Source organism: Phascolarctos cinereus, unplaced genomic scaffold, assembly GCF_003287225.1.
Source record: "Phascolarctos cinereus isolate Bilbo 61053 unplaced genomic scaffold, phaCin_HiC Scaffold_4;HRSCAF=312, whole genome shotgun sequence".
Classification (NCBI taxonomy): Eukaryota; Metazoa; Chordata; class Mammalia; order Diprotodontia; family Phascolarctidae; genus Phascolarctos; species Phascolarctos cinereus.
In genome coordinates, this window is record NW_027555847.1 from 219,006,674 (window position 1) to 219,023,062 (window position 16,389).

The window sequence follows — 16,389 nt, forward strand, 5'->3', positions numbered from 1 at the left end:
ATCCCCCAAGTCTTCTCCAACCTATCCCCATACAACATGGGATCAGGGCCCTCACTCTTCCAGCTGCTCTTCACTGGACACTTTCCAACTTCAATTTCAATTTCCTTCTTAAACCCTGAACTAAACACAATATTCTAGATGTGGATCACTAGGACAAAATACAAAGAGACTTATCACCTCTTTATTCCTGGAAGCTTGTCTCTCTTGATATAGCCAAAGATGACATCAGCTTTGGAGGCTGTCACATCCCACTACTGACTCACACCGAGTTTGTGTTCCACTAAAACCCAGGATCTTTTTCAGACAAACTGCTATTTAACTGTTCCCCCCTCACCACTTCTGCCCCCCCCAAATTCTTTACCTGTGAAGCTGATTTTTCGACTTTAAGTGTAAGATTTTACATTTATTTCTACAGAATTTCATCTTATCAGACAAGAAGCCTGTCACAAGATCTTTCAGGATCCTGACTCCGTCACTCATCACATGAGCTATCCTTTCTAGCTTCACAGCAGTCACCTGCCAATCTTATGAGCATGCCATCAATGACTTATCCAAGTCTTTGCTAAAAATGTTAAACCAGGGGTGGGGAACCTTCGGCTTTGAAGCCAAGGCCACAGGCTCCCCACCCCTGTAAACAGTCTCAGGCCAATGACTGATTCCCAAGGCACTATACTGGAGAACTCTTGCCAAGGTGACATAGAACTATTCTTGACCACTCTGAATCTAGCCATTTAGCCTCCACTGGACTGTATTATCTGCTAGAATGTATATTTCCAACTTTTCCACAGAACAACATAAGGAATTTTATCTAATTGTTGATGTAATTTAAGTAAACAGCAGCTGTAACATTCCAGGGTCTACTAGCTTAGTAACCCTATAAAAAAAAGGGAATTTGATTATTCTGGCATGAGCTGTTCTCGTTGACTCTTTGTAATCACTACGTCTTACCTATTTGTTCACTCAACTCTTTAATGATCTGTTCTAGAAATTTCCCAGGAATTGAAGCTCATTGGCTTTTAGTTTACAGTCTATGGCTTTTCTTTTTTGAAATTTGGAACGTTTGGCCCATTCCAATTTTATGGCACCTCTCCTGTTTTCCAAAATCTTTCACATATTAACATTTTATAATCATAGCTGCCAGTTTTCTCATTATTAACAGTTCATCTGAGTTACCTTACAAAAACTGCTATTAAGTGCTTACTTACTCCTTACTTAAATAGGCATTTATTAACTGTTTGCTGAATTAAAAACAAGTTGAACCTCACTGAATCATAGTTTCCTCATGTGTAAAATAGAGATAATAATGCCTACATGGGACAGCATCAGAGAATCAAATTTGGTCATGTATATAAAATACATTATAACTCCAACAATATATATGTATACACGCATATACACACATACATCTATACATATGTGTGTCTATCAGTATGTATAATTAGACCAGATCTGTGATTTCATTGGTAGAGGGAACGTCTCTACCAATACAGTTTGGCATCTGCTCTGCAAATTGTAGCTTTAGAAAGTTGTCTGGGATACTGAGAGTGACTTGACACATACAGAGCTAGCAGTGTTGGATGAAAGACTTGATTTTGTTTTGGTTTTGTTTTTTAATTTTTTTTGGATGAAAGACTTGAACCCAGGTCTTTCTGACTCTTCAGTCAACCCAATACATCAGGTTGCCTCTTAACTGCTACACAAATGCATAAATGTCATCCACTTGTTATTGAAACAGCATGTTCCCCTTGGAATGGCGAAGGTATATATGATCAAGAACTAAAAAGCCCAATGAAGGATGTAGCTTTTTTTTTTTCCATTTCAGGATCAGTCAGGAATATGCTCCCGTCCCCAATACCATAGGGTTCCTTCTGCAGAGAGCCTGAGGCCCCTGGCACTCCCTGGAAGTCTCTAGAGGAGACTTTCTCTATCATAAGACTGTACCTTTGCCAACAAGTTCAGGTTCCACGGTGCATTTTTCCCCTGACTTCAGGGTGGCGATGATGGCACGCACTGTGGAGCCCACCGCCTCAGAATCTTGGTGGAAAGCCAGCGTTTCAGCCAGGTGCAAGAATCCACCTCGTACTGTGGGAAAATATCTCAGCATCATTACTCTAGCCACAGGCAGGAGTCTCCACCCTCTTCAGCCCAACATTCCTCATGACTACGGCTACCACTCTTGACAATCTGTTCCATCCAGGGGAATTCCCCAAGGGGGAGTTATCAGTGCATTGTGTGCTCTCAAGAAATGTCCTCTCTGTACCACACAGGCTCCATCCCCGGGACAAGGAGACCAGCCCTGAAGGAAACCCTGTCACTCTAAACTCTTAAATTATGAAACCATTCAGCCACATCCTTATTAATGCCATTTCAAATGCATGTAGACACAGAAGCTCTGACAAATTCCCTTCAACTAATGAGAAAATCATTTTCTCCATGTAAGCTAGAAAAAACTACGAAAAAATTCTCAGGAAGCTTTTCCTATTTTCAGCCCCACACTTCATTCCTCCTGACTCTTCATACCATCACTGATCCTGTGTCGTGAAGAATACTGGGCTGCAAACAATTTAAGCTGGGCCTGGAGAGGGCCATCTTCCACTGCAGGGTTTTCCAGCCACTGTAGCATCTGCATGAGGACTTTGAAGAACAGTGAAGAGAAGGCCGTGTCCTGCGGAACGCAACGCTGCAGGCGAGTAAAGGACCAAGAGTTACAAGCATAACTAACAACACACAATTAATAAGAGAGCAGGATTGGGGAAATGGCCAAAAGAACAGATATCTCAACCACAGAGATTAGGCAGTGCCTTCTGATTACTGATAAAATGACGTGGCCTGGGGCAGTTAGGTGGCCCAGTGGACACAGCACTGGCCCTGAAGTCAGGAGGACCCAAGTTCAAATCTGGCCTCAGACCAAACACTCAACACTTACTAGCTGTATGACCCTGGGCAAGTCACTTAACCCTAACTGCCTAAAAATAAATAAAATAAAATAAAATAAAATAAAATAGAATGATGTGGCCACCCATTACCTCTACAGTTAACCCTTTTTACATAGTGACTTTTCCCATTGCAGTTTCGATATATCATGGGTTGGCATAAGAAATTAAATGGGAAATTTTGTGTAAACCACAGATGACACAGGAAGGCCAGCAGATGACAAATAAAAAGTTCAGAAACTCATAAAAGCATAAAACGTATGCATAGTATAATATCAATAAATTTTATCTTTTAATACCATAGTAATTCAGACCTCTTCTCTGGTACAAAGGGTGGACCAAAAAATTTTAAGCATGTTTTCCACAGTGCAGGGGTGCCATATCCTTAACCCCTATGATGTGGAAAAAGGATAACTGTAATAACAGCCTACCTTTATGTTGTTTTTTTTTTAAATGAGAATTAAAGTACCACCATCACCTAAATCCTCGTATATAGAAACTCTCAAAAATCATCATAGCAGCAGCCCCTGAGAACAAGCAGGGGCAAAATCTGCTAATCTCAGAGATTAAAAAATGATGTCCGGGGGCAGATAGGTGGCCCAGTGGATAGAGCTCCAGCCTTGGAGTCAGGAACCTGAGTTCAAATTCAGCCTTAGACACTTGACACTTACTAGCTGTGTGACCCTGGGCAAGTCATTTTACCCCACTGCCTAGAAAAAAAAATTGATGTCCAAAGGTATAGGGTACACCTAGGTATGAACAGTGGAGCAGTGACCTAAACAGCAACAGACCTCCTACACTGACTATGCAAATACTTTTTGAGCACTGTTAGGACCTACTAACAATTGGGTGCCTCAGGACAGTGACCCTGTAATGGTTAGCTCAACAAAACTGCTCCTTGCCCTCAAGAAGCCTATCACTTTTTAGAGAAGACAAGGCACAAGCACAAATACTTACAATACAAATTCAAATATGATAAGCACTTAGTATTTGGAGTCAAGAACTAGGACTGAATCTACTTCCATCACAAAGTCACCTTTATGATTGTGATTTAACCTCTCTGTGGATCAGCTTTCTCATCTATAAAAAAGGCGACTGGAAGAGACGACCTCTCAAGTGCCTTAAGGTTCTATCTACAGCTACAATCCTATGAGCAAAGATTAACTCAGCAGTGATGGAGCTGGTGAAAGCTTCATGGAGATGGCATTGAAAAATGGCAAGAAAATCAGCGGGTGGACATCTGAAGGGAGGGAATTTGGGTGTTAGGGATAGTGTGAACAAAGGCATGAAGACGTTAAGAAGGACATGTCTACAAAATGGTCAGAAACAGTTTGTCAGGAGTGTAGACTGTGTGAAAGATAAGAATCTGATAAGGCGAGAAAAGTAGTCTGGAGCCAGATAACTGATGGCTTTCAATGTCAGACTAGCACACAACAGGCAAAGGAGAGTCACTTAAGACTTGAACAGAGAATTGACATGACAAGACAGAGCATAACAGTAGAATGGATTAGCAAGTGAAGAAACTAGAGTTAGAGAGAAAGGTCAGGTTATTGAAATGATTCAAGTGAGAGGTAATGAAGGCCTGAAAACAGGGTAGGGATGGAGGGAACACACAAGAGGCAATGAATGCAAGAGAGGTTTCAGACGCAGAATCAACTGAATTTGGTGACTAAGGAAGTCACCAAAGATGAGATAAGCGAGGGAGAAGGCGGAGTGATGATTATGAACCAAAACTGTCATATAATAATCCATTTTTCTGTATTGGTTAAATATCTCTTTGCTTCAAAAACTTGTGGGCTAACACCTTTTCATTCACTCATGATCTTACTCTGCTGATTTTCCTAAAAATTATTCAAGTTACTTACCTTAAAAATATCAACATCTGTTGCTTTATAAAACCATAGTATGATAAAGCTGGAATGAACCTTGGAAGATTTTCTAGGCCAATCCCCCAATATTTAAATAAATGGATCAATTCCCCCTCCTTTCCTATGCAACTTTATTTCAGGGTACTCCTTTCCACGCATCCTATGCTTCAACCACACTACTATTAGCTGTTTCCTAATTTCACTCCTGTCCTTTCCCCCATCCATGTCTTTACACATGCCATCCCATACTTTACTCCCATCTTCATGTGACTCTTCCTTTGCCTTAAAGAACTGCCTCCTTCCACAAAGCCTTCACTGATCCTAACTAGACATGATCTTTCCTTTCCTGAATCTCTTAAGTCACTGTTTATCATTTACTATACACTTCATCAGGGCAGCTAGGTGGTGTAGTGACTAAAGCACCAAGCCTGGAGTCAGGAAGATTCATCTTCTTGAGTTCAAATCTGGCCTCAGACATTTACTAGCTATGTGACAATGGGCAAGTCACTTAACCCTGTTTGCCTCAGTTTCCTCAAATGAGCTAGAGAGGGAAATGGCAAACCACTTCAGTATCTTCGCCAAGAAAACCCTAAGTGGGGTCATGAAGAGTTGGACATGACTGAAAGCAACTGAACAACAAAATGCACTTCATCAGTTAGCCTGTAATATTTGTGTATGCCACATCAGCCTAGCTAGAGGATAAATTCCATAATTTGTTTCTCATCTTTTTATCCCCAGGACCAAGCATTGGCTGGTATGTTACAGGAGATTAAAAAACACTTGCTGAAATCAGAAATACTTACCTGGTATTGGTACAGTTGTCGCATCAAGGGGCAGGAGATGAAGTGGTTCCGATGCATTGCTATCACCAAGGACCCGCTGTGTGGGGAATTCAACAGGGCTGACACAGCCTGCAAGAGGCGCACTGCTATACCTGCCACTTGAGGGTTTCCCTGACGGACCTTTGCCAATTCCTGCCCCAAGGCTTGCTGGAGGGCTAAGGAAATAGGGCGGGGGTTTGAATTCTGCCATCGAGGATCAGGACTAAGTGTAAAGAGCTGGGACAGAAAAGAGGGAAGGAAAAATTTTAGAGCAAAAATAACAGAATGAAGCTAGGAAATACTTCCTTCCCTCGGCACATCAGGGAGATCTAGCCTCAGTCATGAACTCCCTCATTCACATTAATTATTTGGTATAATTCATTCAACCCAGTTTTGGCTTGCCCATGCCCATTCATTCATGAGCCTAAGCTTATCAAACTCCATGAACCTGCTCTATCTCCAAAAGAGTATATTTGCACATAAATGCACAAAAGGAGTAAGGAAGGTGAAACAGAGTTACTAAAACAAAGAACTAAAACTGACCTCATGGGCATCACTAAGACTTGGTGAAATGAGACCCATAGCTGGAATATGGCTCTACAAGGAGGTATCTTATTAAAAAAGAACAGAATAAGTGAAAAGGGCAAGGGGAGCAGAACAGTATATATTATGATCAATTCATGTAAAGGAATCCAGGAGCCAAAGCACAGAAGCACGATGGAGAACACTGAGCAACTATCAAGAGAGGCAAAAATAGAAACAATACTGTCATTGGAGTATATTACGACTACACAGACATAAAAAAGATAAAGATAATGAACTAAGGAAATAGATCACTAACCTAGCTCACTCGCGCATGCTCTCTCCCTCTCCTCCTCCCTCCACCCCCAAAACATAGCAGCTAATAATTTCCTAAGTTGTATTAATGATCCTTTAATCAATAAGGGAAACTTTTATTCTGGATCTGCTTCTCACCAACAAAGAGGAAGTGGTTGATAAGGTGAAATTATGGGAACCTTGGAGAAATGACAACATTTCCATTTTAGAATATATGAAAATGAAGGAATTCTAGCACAATCTGACACGTACTATAAATCTGGGGAGAAGAGACTTCAAAAGGTTTAGAAAAAGGACATATTCTAGGATCATGCAGACTGAAATTCTGCAGAGGAAATCAATCTAAGAGAAATGAAAACGTCTCAAAAGATGAAATTCTGAAAACACAAAGTGAAACACTTCTAATAAGGAAGAAGGCTACTAGTATGGCAAAGGGCCTTAATGTCATATCATATATGAGACTGGTTGGAGAAACTGAGGATGCTCAGCTTCAAGAAGAGAAGGTTCAAGAAGGGAATGACAGCTGTCTTACAATATTTAAAGAGCTGTCACATGAAATTTTTTTTATTTGGTGAGACAATTAGGGTTAAGTGACTTGCTCAAGGTCACACAGCTAGCAAGTGTTAAGTGTCTGAGGCTGGATTTGAACTCAGGTCCTCCTGACTCCAGGGCAGAGCTCTATTCACTGTGCCACCTAGCTGCCCCTGTCACATGAAATTTGATTCAATATTCATTAAACTCCTACTATACACAAGTACTGCCCTAGGCTAATAGGATACAGAAAACAACAGTCTCTGCCTTCAATAAAAGCTCATTCCTGGTGGAATAAAGACTTGTCTTGTTTGGCCTCAGAGGCCAAAAGCAGAAGCAATGAGCAGATGGAGCAAAAAGGCAAATAGAGGTTTGATATAAAGAAAAACATGCTAATAACAGAAGTCTTTCTAAAAAAGCTACCTCCGGAAGTCATCTGCCCCCCCCCCCCCCCCCCCCGGCACCTGAGGTCTTCCCATAAATGTCCCACCTCTCAGGCACACTGGAAAGCAAGTCCCTGTTTGGTTATATGTTGACTATGAGCCTCAGAGTTCCCTTTCCACTCTGAAGGTCTGTGATTGTGACCTCAAGTTAAGGTAAATACAAGCCCTCCAACCAAACACACGCCAGGAAGGATGAGCATGTCCTGCTGCTCTGTGACTGAACCAATATCAGGAGCCTCAACAGCTGTCCCTGACTCCTATGAAAAGATTCAGGGCTAAAAAGATTCCAATTTAAGTAATGCTGAGATCCAACAAATCCTCCAATTCAGGGAAGAGTAAAAGTTTACGTCCTTCTGCCTGATCTCAGAAACAACCTAATGATAATCATTCAGCACCACAAGGCTGGTGACAACACAGATCCAGCCACAAGGAGACGAGCAAGTAGACTCTGCCCACTGGAGGTGAGGAAAAGGAAAGATGTCTTTAAGTTGCTTTGTAGGGGGTCACTCAGTCAACTAAACAGCTTCTATTGAGAGCAGTTCCCTGTAGAGAAATAGTGTTAGCTTATTTCCAAAATTAACCCAGTCTTCCAAGGTTGAAACCTTGTCAACACACACATCAGTCAACACACATTTACTAAGCACCTACTATGTGATAGGCACCAGGCTAAGCGCTGGGGATACAAAAAGAAGCAAAAGATAGTCCCTGCCCTCAAAAAGCTTACAATCTAATGGTGGGGTGGGAACTCGACCCCTAAATATATACAAACAAGCTATACAGGATAAATAGAAAATAGTGGAGGGGAAGGCACCAGAATTAAGATGGGCTGGGGAAGGCTTCCTATGAAAGCTGGAATTTTAACTGGGACTTAAAGGAAGCCAGGAGGTGGAGATGAGGAGGGAGAGTGATAGCCAGAGAGAATATCCATAGGTGGGAGATGGTGTCTTGTTTGTGGAACAGCCTAGAGGCCTATGTCACTGATGGAAGAGCATCACGGAAGTGCACATGGTGTGGTGTAATGTGTAAAAAGACTAGAAAGGTAGGAGGGAGGCAAGTTATGAAGAGCTTTGGATGCCAAATATAGCATTTTGTATTTGCTGCTGGAGGTTAACAGGGAGCCATTGGAGTTTATTGAATGGCGGGGGAGGTGGCACGATCAGACTTGAGCAACAGGAATAATGGAATAGAGGATGGACTGGAACAGAGAAAGACTTGAGGCAGGCAGACCCATCAGCAGGTTATCGCAGTAATCAAGGCATGAAGTGACAAGGGCGTGCAACTAAACTGGTGGCAGTGTCAGAGATGAGAAGGGGGCATATTCAAGACATGCTGCAAAGGTGAAATCAACAGGCCTTTGCAACAGTTTGGCTATAGGGGGTGAGGGACAGTGAAGAATCCAAGATGACTTATAGGTTGTGAGCCTGAGGGACTCGGAGGATGGTGTTGCCCTCTATAACAGGGAACACAGGAGTGGGAGAGGGTTCTGGGGAAAACAATGAGTTCTGTTTTGAACATGTTGAGGTATAAAAATTACTTAGCAGGCTTTGAATCTGACTCCACGTTAAGAACATGTTATCTCAAGTTTTTAAGAAAATTAGAACTCAGACTTATTCAGTAATACAGGAAAATAAATGATTGGAATGAGTCAAGGGACAAAATATTAAGTATAAGCCCTGTCTCTCTCTTGAAGAGCAGGGGCTTTTGCTCCTCTCTTTGATCTAGTCTCAATACCTGAAGGAACATGCTGGCCAAGTCATCTTCTGGTCCCAGGACCCGGATCTGAGTGATGGCTCGAATCCTTCCCTGGCTCTGTGAATGCTCTGGACTGGTTTTTGGTTTAGGTGCATCTGTACTATCTGGAGGAAGATAAAAACAAAGGTGCTGAAATGATAACCAGCTTCCAAGGATGGAGGAAATCTTTTGAAACCAAAAGCATAATGCAAAGAACACTAAGCTTTAGAGTTATAGCTGTGTGACCTTGGGCAAATTACTTCTAACTCATCTCTTTTAAGCCTCACCTATAAATAAATATTTAAATAAATATTAACACCACGTACTTCACAAAATTTTTACGAGGATCAAGTAAAACGACAAATATGAAAATCCTTCGTAACCATAAAATCCTGCATAAACATGAATTAGACAAAGGATGGCCACAAATGGAGACTCCACTCCAGGACCTTGAATAAAACCCCTTAGTATCTCACATATTTGTCCTGGCCTACATCAGGGTGCATGTGTTCACTCTAAACAGGAAGGAGGCAGACTAGTTCAAGAATACAAGGCAACCAAGTGAACAGATATAAAAAGCCACATTCAGGATGTTCACATCAAGCTTAGAAAACTGGATTTTCTCTCGTGCACAGAAGAAAGCTTGTGCCATACCTCGCCGAGAGGGCAGAGAGGCAGTGAGCAGCGAGTGGAAAGTCTGGCCGCCTGTGGCTCCTCTTTCATGCTGAACTTCCACCAGATGAGCCATATAATCTGCAAAGCAACATGTCAACAATATAAACACACAAGCATGAAGTACAGTGCTTCCCCACAGAAATCAAGGCTGGAGGACAGTCACTCTAAAGCTGATTTCCAGCAGAGTTCACCAAAAGCTCCTGAAGACTTCAGCATCTGAGCTACAAGATCTTCCTTTGGCAAAGCCTCAGCTAGTGGGAGAGAGCCCTAAACACAACACTGACACGACAGCTTATGCTCCACATATGGGTTACTCATTAACCTGTCTGGCCTACCCAACAGCTGGGCCAATGAAGCTGGCAATCTGGTATCACAAAAGCAATTCTGCCTCCAGGGACCAGACTCTCCTTCTGCAAACCTTGCCTGACTACCCCAACTCACCCTGCTCCCTTTTTTGGAACTCCTATTGTACTTATAAGCAGTGCCACACAGATTAGCACTTAATTATTCACTAATTGCTTCATGTAAGTTTTATCTCCTCAGCTACACCATAAGCTTTTTAAGAGTAACCACCCCCTACCCCCCACCTCCCCAATCTCTTCTGCTCCCCCACTGTGCCCAGTGTATTGTTCATCATTCGGCAAACCACAGTCAACTGACTGACAGACTGTTCCCTGGTTGGGCTATGCGATACAGGTGAAGCAGTTCTTACTCTTGTCCATGATGTTTTGCTCCAGGGTCTGGGGATCATGGGACACAGCCTGGTCCAAGTACTGCAGGAGTTTACTCATGCTGGAGACAGGAATTCCAAAAGATTGAACAAAGAGAAGCAGCTGCTGAGGCTCCAGGTCCTGCAATGCTGCAATCAACAGGTTCACTCAGCAAACAGCAAATGACAGCGAGGGCTTGGGAGCAGAACCAGAGGGAGACTGGGGACAGGTGTAAGGGGGAGGAATGGAAGCTGGGGGAGTACTGTTTTCAGACAGATCTGTACAAGTACGGGACTCTCCTGCCTCTGATGACTAGTGGCAGCTGGGCAGTAACTCAGGCAGGCAGGTAGAAGGGGAGAAAAGAGGTAGCTCCAGAGGCAGGGGTTAAATTCACATACTTCAAAATTTTAAAAGATCCACAAATCCATCAGGGTAAAACCCTTTCATGTCTTAGTAGATTGTTTCATGAGTTCTATGGCCAAAATACTTCATCACCTGATGACCCATCTTCAGGTGATGAGCCTCTCCAAACTTATCTAGGCTGGTTCCTCAGAAGACACTCAGCTGCCATACTTGAAGAATTTCCAGGGTAACAGAAACTCTTTCAAAGTTCATGCTCTGCTGGCATAGCTCCAAAAAACCCAGGATCATGGCCATGCCAAGAGTAGGTCATAAACCCAGACCCTAAAAACCCTCATCAAAGCCAGCCAAATGCTCCCCTCCATAACTATGTAAGTTACACGATGCCTACTTGTGCCTCCTGTTCCCCTACAAGGTCAACTGATACTCATTTTCCATCTACTTTTTAGAGTTCCCATACTCTCAAATGAGATAATATCTGTAAAACACTTAGCACAGTACCTGGCACACAGTAGATGCTATATAAATGTTTATTTCCTCCTCCCCTTCCCCATCACTATGATTTGTACCACATGTGTTGCTCCTCCAAGCCCCAGGCTTGCCCTTAGTTCTAGTGCCCTGACAGTAACATTTCAGATAAGGTTAGTTTGTTTTTTAAAAACTTCCCTTTGGAGCAGGATCTTGCTTAGGTTATTTTGTTTTTGCGTACTGAATTTATGAGAATTTCAACTGTGTCTCCTAAAGGATCAAAAAATAATCAATGAATCCAGCAAAACTGCCATCTGTCTGCAAGGCCTTCATTGGGTCATTCCCCATACTTGCTTCTAAAATTTCTACAGCTCTCACCACGCTCACTCCCTTCCAAAACTGCAGCCAAGTCCAAAAGAGGGTGATGAGGATGGTGAAAAGATTCAACACCATGCTGGGTTTTGGTTGAAAGAACTTCTTCTGAACAAAAGATTTAGGGGAAACATGCTATATCCAAACATGTCACGGAAAAAAGGACAGGATGATTTTCTTTAGCCCCAGAGGGCACAACAAAGACCCAGCTATAAATTACAAAGAGGAAGATGCTGGCTTGATTTAAGGAAGACTTTCCTAATAATCAGAGTTGTCCAACTATAGAATGGGCCTTCTTAAGAGGTAGTGAGTTCTCTGATACTAGAAGGCAAATGGAGGCTGGGTGACCTCTTGTCACCCTGCTCAGGAATGGTTTGGTACAGAACAGTGCTTCTTAAACTGTGAGTCTCGACCCCACATGGCATCACAAAAAATCTGGCAACACCAAAAGATTTCTGAATGCATGACCAAAAATTAATTAAAACTCAAACATGTAACGAATCCAAGGTGTTTCTGGCAGCACTTGCCCATGATGCATCCCAGCCAACTTCACTGCAGCTTTGGTTCTGAAAACAAGGCATGGGCACTTTGTACTGCGCATGCCCTCAGGTCATGCAATGCCAACTACGGCTGCCTAACAGGAAAAGGGGTCGCGAGCGGAAAAAAGTTCAAGAAGCCCTGGTCTAGATGACTCTCTGAAATCCCTTTTCAACTCACAGATTCTATGAAAAATTTTAAATCACTAATCTAAGAAAACAAAATATGCCTGTAATATATGTATTCAGAATTCCTCTAAAAGCATTAGATCCCAAAGAAATCAATCTAACCAAGAGCTAACAAAAAGGAAAGTTCATATTTATTTTGTGCCTGCAGCTTGATTTCTTTTAGGTACATGCTGATTTTCATAATTCTTAGGAAACCTGGGAACAGTGAGTCAATAGAGCAAAAGTAGGAAAGAAGCCCTAGGAGTGGTCCATCAAGTGGTGAATTGATATTCATAAACTACACCTGTGGAAGACAAGATCCTGGAAATTCCCTGCCCTCTTAGATGTAACATCTGGGAGGGGTCCAGGAGCACAAATGAGTCCAGGGTTTAATAACCAGAAACTCTCCGTTCTCCATTCTCTTTCCAATAAGACACTCCTGAGACAAAGACTGGCATGGAGTCTAGCTTACCAGCATCCACCAGCCGAGGTACCTCTGAGCGGATCATGCGAAGCTTCAGCCAGTCAGGAAGTAGCAAGGCTTCCTCAGATGTATCCACAAGGAAAGCAGTCGGCAAGGGCTTCTTCTCTGGGAACCAGATGTCCAGTAAAGCATGGAACTCACCATCTCCGGCTTCAAAAGAGGCCACAACAAAATAAGCATCGTGGTTTAATTCAGTTATATACAGTTCCATATTCTTCTGCACCAGAGGAAAAAAACTGCTTTTCTTTTATACCTATTGTGTGGTTTCTTTTAGACTCTAAACACACGATCCCATTTTCTTTCTACTAGTTTACCCACAGAATAAAAAGCAAGATCAGAGCAAGGTGCCAGATCCACCTCCCTGGTCAATTAAGAAAAAATCCAGTGTTGAGGAGAGGGTCTCCAGTAGAATTAAACTTATAGGTAAAAATGATGAAGAAAATATAGACTAAAACCAGTCAAACTTCAAAAGAAATAAAACTGGTAAGTGGACATCATTAAAGTTACTCATGAATTCTTTAGTTTTCTAGGTGGGGTTCAGCATTGCTTTTAACTGTTCAGTATAAAACCTTAAGGATTCAGGGATTCTTTTCATGGTTCCAAGCAGGAAGTACAGCTCAAGAACTCCCAACTCACCTTGTGGAGGGCCCAATGTCAGAAGAATGACCATGGCATGGACTACAAGTATATGCATAGTGGCTGTTTCTCCACTGGTCCATCGAAGAAACACCTGGTCCTGGGACTCAGACTAGAGGAATGCAAAGGTAGAAACAAGTGACCAAAGGAGAAGCTAGCCCACCTCCATTTTATGATTGCAGTGTTAAGATGAAGGAGCAAGTCTACAAGGAGGCAATTACTTACCCAGCTATAAACCTCCTCCCCCTCTTTGCTCTTGCGCATCCGTCTCACGTAGCGTGAGAAGATAGAGAGCAGTGCCACAAGTACTGCATCAGACTCTGCGCTGTAGGAAAGTTTTGAAAAGAGGTGGGACATGATGGTGGAGCGCTCAACAATTAGCCGGGCCACATCCTAGGGGAGAGAGAGAACTTTGCAAATTCTCCTTGAGAGCAACCATTTGGTCTTCCCCATGCAGACTGATCATCCTTTCTGTCCTTGCTGCTCTGCCAGCTGAATTTTCCCTCCCTGCCAGGTCTCTATTACTGTAGAAGACTCTACCTTCTCTCTGGCATCTCTCATGCCAGAGTGTGTTTATACATACTGAAATGAATGTCTGATTAGCCAATAGGAATCTAACAGATCAGTGAGAGCAGAGATGTCACATAGAGGTATAAAAGGAATGTAACGCAGAGGTTCTTGACCTGGCACCCAAGAACTTGGTTTTTAAAAAAGATACCTTAAAAACTGTACTTAACTACAATAGGCTTCCTTTATAATATCGTGTATTTTATTTTACACATTTAAAAACATCATTCTGAAACCTCCAAAGTTTTCACCAGATTGCCAAAGGGAGTCTGTAAGAATCTCTAGCAGATATAATACTTAAATTTGTTCTACACACTAACTCATGGCAACTACAAAAATAATCATGTGAAGGGAAGGCAAAAAGGATGATATAAAGTTTTAAAACTATATGTGTGATTGCCAGAACTATGGAAGTTAAATGCTGCACTAGGCACTTTAAATGAAAAATCTGAGGCCCAGAAGGGTTAAGTGACTTGCCCAAAATTACACCACTAGTTATGACAAAGTTGATGAAAGAAGAAGAGAAGAGCCTCAAACAGTAAGGTTCAAAAAGTAAGGGACACAAAGGAGTAGTCAGGTCTACCCACGAGGTTCTCACTGATCCTAAATAATTTAACATAATGTCTTCTGAGGTCCCTTCTAACTGGAGACCTATGGGTCTACAACCAACTGGCATTGATACAAGATGATCTTTTAGGATGAGGTCTCACGGTTTAGAATTCTTCACACAAAGCTGACACTTTCACCCCATCATATATCGTGAAGGATCTGTTTTTTGTACAAGTTCCCTGCCCTGCACTCACTCCCCTCCTCTGTTGCCTCACTGGGGAATACAAGGTGACCCTGGAGGCAGGGCCAGCCAGATGCAAGCTCTGGCAGGTCCTTACAACACAAGCCCGATGTGGTTTGAGTAGAGAGTAGGTTCTGAACTTTGTGCCTGATGCCCAAGCACCAAGCTGGCTAGAACTAGAAAGGCCCCTGACCAGAGTGGCCAGCCACAGGGGATGGCATATTCACACCAATAAAACCACAGATCCTTGAAGTATTGGAGACAGCGGCAATAAGGGTGAAACCTACATGACCATGCATGCCTTGCTACTCACACCACAGAAGACGAAATGAAGGCCCCACCGCTCACCTTTGTGGCAGTTTGTCCTAACTGCAGGCAAAGTGTATACAAGAACTAAATAACCTCTTTTGAACACTGTATTTTCAAGTTTGATGCGACAATTGCAAACTTCACAGACACTCAATGCTATTCTAGTACAAGTTAATACCATTAGTGACAAGAAAACTTCATCAACTTCCAGCTCCCACCTCCAATCCTACAGTATTCATAACATTATTGAAGCATAAACTGGTTTAGAGCTAAGCTTCAGACAGAATATACTAAGGGGCTATAAACAAACAACCAATATTTACTGTGCTAGAAACTACAATGTACATTCTTTAAGAAAACACCAACAATGTTCCCAGTCCCTTCTCACCAAAGCAAGATCGTTGTGTTGTCCCTGCTCCTCCACTGGGGCATGCTGAGAGAGATACACGAGGTAGGCACTAATAGTCTGAGGGTCTGTTTCCATGTGGATAGCCTAGAACGAGAGAACAAGAGAGGATTTCCTTGAAATCATCAGCAAAAGAAGAAACTTGACCTCTGAACAACAGCTCCTGCTGTGCTCCCTGGGCACCACCATCCCACCCTAGTTCAATACAACCTTCGAAGGTAGCTGGCATCCCTTTCTTCCCTTGACATGCCTCTGCATAGTCTCACCTGCTGCAGGGCCAGAGCTGTTGTGTTTCTGACACTATCAAACAGTGGTAATCGTGGCAGATCTCTCAATAGCCACTGGTATCCCTGAAGCATTTCTGAGTCACCCGAGTCTTCTTCCATGGGATGGTCTTTCTCCTCTCCATCACGAAGCCCACCTTCTGACAACACCAAAGACAATCCCTACAAGTGTACACACAAGACAGCTGTGACTGAGATTCCATAAAGGTCTGATGTCTGTACCCAGAAACAATGTTATTTATAACAATTCAGGCAGCATAACATGATTCCCAAAGGGGATTGGAGAAACAGAAATCTGGGTCATAGAATTCTGTTGTAAATCTATGGGAATTTTTTTAAGACAAAAAGCTACTAGTGCGGGATATATTTCTTTAATAAGACCACCAACCTCCCCTCAAGCTCCCAGAAAATAAAGAACATCTGGTCTACTTTGACAATCTCAAAATGAAATTCTCAAGTT

At 42.5% G+C, this 16,389-nt stretch overlaps 1 protein-coding gene across 3 annotated transcripts in view; it reads right to left on the reverse strand.

The window, feature by feature from the left end:
• The window catches only part of INTS1 (integrator complex subunit 1), a 48,000-nt gene that overhangs the window by 12,468 nt on the left and 19,143 nt on the right, over nt 1–16,389 (reverse strand). For all 3 annotated transcript variants that reach the window (XM_020975238.2, XM_078152921.1, XM_078152922.1), the window contains 11 exons: nt 15,912–16,091; nt 15,628–15,732; nt 13,799–13,966; nt 13,574–13,685; nt 12,926–13,087; nt 10,552–10,698; nt 9,819–9,917; nt 9,165–9,289; nt 5,605–5,859; nt 2,521–2,680; nt 1,942–2,082 (listed from right to left, as the gene is read on the reverse strand). In XM_020975238.2, the coding sequence (XP_020830897.1) occupies nt 1,942–2,082; nt 2,521–2,680; nt 5,605–5,859; nt 9,165–9,289; nt 9,819–9,917; nt 10,552–10,698; nt 12,926–13,087; nt 13,574–13,685; nt 13,799–13,966; nt 15,628–15,732; nt 15,912–16,091 (1,654 nt within the window). The remainder of the gene's footprint in view (nt 1–1,941; nt 2,083–2,520; nt 2,681–5,604; nt 5,860–9,164; nt 9,290–9,818; nt 9,918–10,551; nt 10,699–12,925; nt 13,088–13,573; nt 13,686–13,798; nt 13,967–15,627; nt 15,733–15,911; nt 16,092–16,389) is intronic.